This window comes from Paramisgurnus dabryanus, chromosome 3 (genome assembly GCF_030506205.2).
Source record: "Paramisgurnus dabryanus chromosome 3, PD_genome_1.1, whole genome shotgun sequence".
Lineage (NCBI taxonomy): Eukaryota > Metazoa > Chordata > Actinopteri > Cypriniformes > Cobitidae > Paramisgurnus > Paramisgurnus dabryanus.
This window is the reverse complement of record NC_133339.1, coordinates 18,708,812-18,716,273: the sequence shown is the minus strand read 5'-3', so window position 1 is coordinate 18,716,273 and position 7,462 is coordinate 18,708,812. Positions and strand designations below refer to the sequence as shown.

Genomic DNA, 7,462 nt, shown 5'->3' with positions numbered 1-7,462 from the left:
AGCCGCGCGTGCAGCATCCGCCTGCCCCTAGTGGTCAGTTTCATTTCTGTTCAATAATGTCATTTTTTAGTAAAAATGAATAACTGCAGTTTCACCAATAACAAAACCATAATATTTTTTAAAATCTTTTGTAGTTTCAAAATAAGTAGGCTATGATAAAACATTTAATGGTGATCACAGCAATTAAGTATTTTTAATCAGGCATTTAGCACAATGTTCACAAATAAAGTAAACGTTAAACAAAGGACATTTTTAAACGATGGGATAACCTAGTAACGAAACTACTTATTCAGACACTACAATGCTTGCTTAATATCGCTATAAGTAGGCCTATAACAAATTACAGATAATTATTGTTTAACAGTTTATTAATAATATCTGCTATATATTATAACAATTCTGAAAAAAAAAAATATTTATATATATATGTATAATCAGAATTATCATAGCTTTTTCCATTTATTATACAGTTTCTGTACGGTTTGTTTTAAAATACATTTTCTGTAAGCGAAATTGTGCAATAGAAATAAAAGTTAATTAAACTGAACTGCTGATCATCAAACATTTTCCAACATGTGGAGCTGCAATGCAATTACACAAACAAAACGAGCCTCCAAGAAGGTAAAACCATTAGGTCCTTTTGGCTAGTAATAATCCTTTATAATCTTCTAATAATCAAAACAATTAATAATCTTGACAATAGCCTAATTAAATTTCATTTTAATGAGTGCAATAAATAAAGGCATTTGAACTGCAGCATAGCGCCATCGTCTGCCCAAATATAAAAAGTGAATAAAAAAGCAAAGGAGCAAATGAAGCGCGTTATTGTGGTTGTCAGAATATTTAACCTTTCACGTGTCTGTTTTTCCAATTATTGTTGTTTGTTTGTTTTATTTATTTATTTATTTTCAAAACTTTAATAGACTGTCATACTGCGTGTCTTCTACTGAGCTCTGCATTAAATTCTGGATTTAATTACATTTGGACTAATTTACACTGCAGCATATTCAGAATTAAATCGTTTTTCGTGTTGCAAATTTGTTAGTGCTGAATAGTCTATTAATAGATTTGCGCATACATAAAAAGAGCTTAAATAAAAGTGCAAATAAAATTAACATTTTAAATTTATTGTCAAAGCATGTCAAAATTAGATAAATAATCATATTTGGCAAATCCCAAGATATTTGGTTTTAACTGCACCTGAATCAAAAAACTGTCCGGTATTTGATATAAAGCAGATTTCAGCTTCATCATTTCAGATTTCATTATAATGACACCTGACATCAAAGTCAAGCACCGGTGTAAATGTCTATTTGCCCGAATCTCTACAAAGGCCAAATCCCCCCCTTTTGCAACTTTAATGAGATGTGAAAATGTTTCGTTTTCTCGCTCTCTCTTTAACAAATATTTGATTATTTTATGCTTTTCGAAGTTTCATCAAATGTTTTTATGTAAATCTGCATGTTTTATTTTAAATACTGTAGTTAATTAATTCACTATGTCTTTTGTATCTACGTACACTCTTTAAAAGAAAGATTCTATGTCGATCTGGTTCCAAGAACTTTTAACGTCATCCACATATGGTTTCTGTTTCTGTTCTTTGTAGTAATAAATAGTTCTTAAGACTGTACAAAGGTAAAAGAAAAAGTGATTATTTTAAAAATCTTTGACTGAAAGGTTCTTTGGGGAACCAAAAATGGTTCTTCTGCTGCTAAGAACAGAACCTTTGTTTTTAAGAGCGCATTGTGTAGATCCTCTTGCATAATTAAATCATGTTATCACTTTGAATTTCGTATACACATCAGTCCAACATGATGTATCCGTTTGCAAATTGCACTGACGATCTCCACGGATCAAGACGCGCTGTAAATGATCTCCAAAATGTCATTAGTTGCTCTGAAAGAAAATGAGACTCAGTAGAGCCAGTATTGTCACATTGCAGGCTGATTCAGATAGCGTTGGTCCTGAAAGTGTCCACATGGATCACATCATGTCACGTCAGCAGCGGCAGAGCACATCCAACGGACATCACCAGCGCATCAGCGTCACATCTTCTGTTCAATCCAACACTGCGCATTCAGCAGGGACGCACGGAGTGCATCTCACCTGCTTTTCCAAGATCACATGCGAGATGGAAATGAATCTCAGCAGCATCATCATTGCGTTCTCGTTTTGATCGCTCCATCGAGAACGGATCAACTGTGAATTCATTTCTTTACCAGCACCAATGGCTCATTTAGCGCGCGTTTGGAGAGATGTCCACTTGTGGCATGCGTTTCAGCGGAGATATTCAAGCTAAATGGAAAACTCCAATCAACAGAATACTTCTCTTTAAGCTTTACCAATAAAGGTAAGTCACTTAAATACGCAGACATATATGCGCAATTGTTTTTTCTACACAGAAAAGTGCGAATGTGTTTTGTAGCACCATGGTAGTAATAATTACTACTATAGTTTATATATATCAAAGTACCAGGTATGAGAATCTGACTACAGAACTTTGGTTTAGAAACAGTACAGATGGTTTGGAAATGTAAAGGCAGATGCAATATGTGTCTATCTAAAAAAAAACTCTTATGGCAAAGTGGCATTCACTCCTAAATAAAGGTACTTTGTCAGGCTGTGTGGTTAGATAAGGAGCCTTAAACATCCACCGATCCTGAAGAAAGGCTTTACAGAGTCAGACTATTAAAAGATAAGAACAGTTTCTATTACTGTAGTACCCCAGAGCTACCAAAGTATGCTATACCTCAAATATATATTAGAACCTAAAAACATACTGTTACCAAAATGTATCTATCTAAAACGAACCTTTTTAAGGGTACTGCCCCAGTGACAGCTTGGGACCATTTTTGACATTTGTTCTGATATGATTCTTTAAGGAACTGTCGACTGAAGCTTTTTTTGAGAATCAGAAATGTTTATTTTATGGCATCACTGCAAAAAGCCCTATATGCTTTATTGTTAAGAGATCATGGTGTGGAAATCTAATAAAAGGAAAAAAGAAAATAACACAAAAGCTATATTTTGATAATAGTTCTATATACACCATAGATCAAATTACATGACTGTCAAATGGATATTATGACATAAATTTACACTGTTTTATGTCTGTTACTGTACATTTAGCAGTCAGGTTCTTTTTAATATCCAATAAAAAACTGTATGTTTGGAAATGTGATCATATCTCTCAAGTCATTTTATCCTATATAGTCCATACTGGTTTATTAGATCATGCACAAAATTACTTTTTTACTCAACTGATTTTGATTGGATTAGTCTAGCAGAGGATTATTAAAGGTGCTGGAAAGGGGTCTTCACATTGATAGCATATAAAAAATGTGGTCCCCAAAGACATTTTTTTAAAATAACTATTTCTTTCGTATTTTTTCATAATATAAAGATTGTTTTATGCAATAGAAAGATTCTTCATGTTAAATGTTTATGGACGCCAACAGTTGTTCTTCTAAATTACTGAGATATTTTTTACCCACAGTGGGGAAATATTGGACAGAACACATCCTGGGTTAAAAATGATCCAGTGTTGGGTTGATCTTATGCAACCATGGGTTATATAATAACCCAGAAGTTGGGTTAAAACCACCCAGCAATGGTTCAATTTTAACCCAGCGGTGCTCTGTCCAATATTTACCCATTATGGGTTAAAAATAACCCATTTGAAGAGTGTAGCACCTTTATTTTTAAGAGCGTAATGGTAATACAGCCTGTCAATAAACACTGTCCATTTGTGTTCAATTGGCAGCAAAGGTTCAGGATGGATTTCAACGTCACCTCCGCTGATAATTCCAGTGATGGGTCCAACTCATCCCAACGATTTAATGCAGGTAAAAATGTTACACCAGAAATAATGTTCAGTAAAGATTAGAAAGAATTGCACAGTTTCTCGTTACCATTTTCATAAGCTCGTCTTTAGCACAGGCTTTTTATGCAAATGCAATTCCCACTAGGCTTAGTTAACATGCATGCATTCAATAATTTGGATTAGTGCTCTAGGATAAAGGCCAGATGTAAACGATTCACTTATAAATGACGAAAATATCTCCTTCGTTTTCACACAGAGACGGAGGAGCAGTACCACAATGTCCTCATGCCCAGCATTTACGGGGTCATCTGCTTCGTCGGCATTATAGGCAATTGCATTGTCATCTACACCATTGTCAAAAAGACAAAATTCAGAGCGCAGCAGACAGTGCCCGATATCTTCATCTTTAGCTTGTCCATCGCAGACCTTCTCTTTCTCCTTGGCATGCCATTCCTTATCCACCAGCTTTTGGGAAACGGTTCTTGGTGTTTCGGCGCCACCATGTGCACCGTTATAACGGCACTGGACTCCAACAGCCAAATCGTGAGCACTTACATCCTGACCGTCATGACGCTGGACCGATACTTGGCGACGGTTCATCCCATTCGCTTTAATCACATACGTACCCCGCGCGTGGCCGTTGCCGTCGTCGGGCTCGTTTGGATACTCTCTCTGCTTTCCATCACACCGGTGTGGATGTATGCCGGTCTCATGCCCCTGCGAGACGGTTCTGTGGGATGCGCTCTACTACTCCCAAATCCGGCCACAGACACGTACTGGTTTACTCTCTACCAGTTTGTGCTGGCCTTCGCCTTGCCTTTGGTGATCATCTGCGTGGTCTTTTTCAAGATCCTCCAAAACATGTCTGCCACTGTGGCCCCGCTCCCACAGCACAGCCTGCGCGTGCGCACCAGAAAGGTCACCCGAATGGCCGTCGCCATATGCCTGGCCTTCTTTATTTGTTGGGCACCATATTACGTTTTGCAACTGGCTCACCTGAGCGTGCATCGACCCAGTTTCGCCTTTCTCTACGTCTATAACATCGCCATAAGCATGGGCTACGCCAACAGTTGCATCAACCCAATACTTTACATCATGCTTAGCGAGACCTTCAAGAGACAGTTCATCGCAGCCATCCGGCCCGCACACAAAGACTTTCGGGCTGATCCCGGGACGGCTGATGGTAGCGTCAGTCTGCGCTTGGGTCCTGATGGAGCTCAACAGTCTCAGTCATCCAGGGAGTTGTTGCCAGTAACCGTAGCTGTACATTGACTCCAGGTAAAGGTCTGATGGGAACCCGGGAGACTGCAATGAACCACGATTAGCGGCATGGTGTTCAAGATGTCTATAATGAGCATCCGTTGAAAGGCATCCCTGGGCATCCTGCAAAATCGCTCATTAAAAGAGTTTGTTTTAAAATAGTTATGTTATAGATTGTTCCTGTGCTGTGTTTCTGTGAAAAGTGTCATTCTGGATCCAATTATATCAACACATCACATCAAAATAAAATCAGTAATTTGCTGTAAACATATGATCTTTGGAAAAATATATAGATTTAGTTAAACTAACTGCCTGTTCAATAAAATATAGGCGTTAAAGGGATAGTTCACTCAAAAATGAAAGTTGTGTCACCATTTACTTACCCTCATGTTGTTCTAAACCTGTATGAGTTTTTATTTTATTTTGTTGAACGCAAAAGAAGATATTTTCATAAATGATTATTGTACATATTGTCTTCTATAATATTAGTTTTTTTTCTTTTGAAGTTAAAGGCTACCGTTAACTGTGTGGCTACCATCATTTATCAAAATAACGCCTTTTGGGGCGGTTTCCTGGAGAGGGATTAGACTAGTCGTAGACTAGAATAAATGTAAAAGCTGTCTGAAAACAACTTGCACTGGCATATCCTAAAATACATCAGCGCCCTTTCTTTTGTCTTAAAATGGACAAGAAATGTTTTTAGTAAGGCATGATTGTTAAAACTAGTTATATTTCTTAATTAAACTAAGGCCTAGTCCTGGCTTAAACTAATCCCTGTCCGGGAAAACACCCCCTAGGGTTAAACACAATAAAGAAACTTTAAACAACATATTGACAAAATTGTCAGTTTTGGGTGAACTTTCCCTTTTACAATAATTCATGTAAGGCCAAAAACGAATAAAAAATTTGAAGTTATACCTTTGTTATAAACTATTGGGGCGGTTTCCCGGACAGCGATTAGCTTAATCCAGGACTAGGCTTTAGTTTAATTAGGAAATATAACTAGTTTTAACAAACATGCCTTACTAAAAACATCACCTGTGTGCATTTTGAGGCAAAACAAAGGGCACTGATGTATTTTAAGATATGTCAGTGCAAGTTGTTGTCAGTTTGGACAGCTCTTAAAATTTATTTAGTCTAGGACTAGTCTAATCCCTGTTTTATCCCCGGCATTAAAATTGAAATTAGGAACAAAAAAAACTAAAATTGAAATAAAAATAAATAACATACACATAAATAGAAATAATCGTTTTAATAAATAGAAACTAATAAAACGTTTATAGAGAAAATACTAAAAATATGAACTAAAATTAACATGAAAACTAAACATATTTTAAAAAGCCAATTCAAAAAATTATTCAATCACAGTTAAAATAAAATAAAAACTAAAATAGCTCTGATTCGGCACACAAGTGACCCTGCACTGTAACCCCGGATTTCCCCGACTGCGGAACGGCTGCGGATCTGTTGCGGAACGGCGGCGGAGTCAAACGGCTTCCATTCAAGTCAATGTGTGTATTTCCACTGACTGCGCTCCGAATCCGTCACAGCTCCGGCCATCCGCAGCCCTCCGGCACAAATACGCAGAGCTTCTATTTTTGACGGATGCCGGACAGCTCCGCAGGGCGGAGCCATGACTTTATCGCGTGATCATACCTGAATACGCGAGAACTCGTGTTTTTTTTAATTAAATATTTGCAATACAAACATTACAAACACACACAAATAAAGTCATTAATACAGAAACAACAAATAATAGACAAGAACAGAGCCAGTGGGAGTTTCAAATAAATACATTAAAGATAGAGCATAAATAAATGTTTTAGCAGCTTTCTTATTTTTTGAATTTTGGATGGATATGATGTACTGCTCTGTCTACGTGAGTTCTCGTGTTGTGATCTGGGCTGGTTTGTAAAAACGTCATAATTCAACGGAATAATGGGCAGAGACAGAACTAGGTATCGCGCGATCTTCACGTGAATTTGCGAGACCTCATGGGTCCTCGTCACTTCAGCACGCAGCCGCTCTGCAACAAATTGCAACAAATACGGATCTGGTGGGTATTGACGGACGGCGGAGTGCGGAGCTGTAACGCAGCGGAGCTGATCTGCAGCCGCTCCGCAGTCTGTGGAAATCCGGGGTAAAATATGCAGCAGTTTTGTCAAATCAACATATATTTTTATGTTACTTTAACTTAACAAATTAAGTTAAGTTAGTGTGTTGCTGTTGGAGCATAAATAATGCCTGCAAAATGATAAAGCTCAAAGTTCACTGCCAGGCGATATATTTTCTTTAACAGAATTCCCTTTCAAAGCCTACAGTGAATGGCCGGTTTGGACTACAGCCCTCTATTTCCTGCTTTAATGACGTCAATATACG

General features: G+C 37.4%; 1 protein-coding gene across 1 annotated transcript; it reads left to right on the top strand.

Moving 5' to 3' along the window:
• Positions 1 to 1,829: 1,829 nt before the first annotated feature.
• On the top strand, positions 1,830 to 6,224 carry mchr1b (melanin-concentrating hormone receptor 1b). Its single transcript, XM_065252580.2, has 3 exons — positions 1,830 to 2,350; positions 3,764 to 3,845; positions 4,080 to 6,224. Exons 2-3 carry the CDS (start codon positions 3,776 to 3,778, stop codon positions 5,093 to 5,095), a joined length of 1,086 nt encoding a protein of 361 aa, XP_065108652.1. The 5' UTR covers positions 1,830 to 2,350; positions 3,764 to 3,775; the 3' UTR covers positions 5,096 to 6,224.
• The last annotated feature ends 1,238 nt before the right edge of the window (positions 6,225 to 7,462 follow it).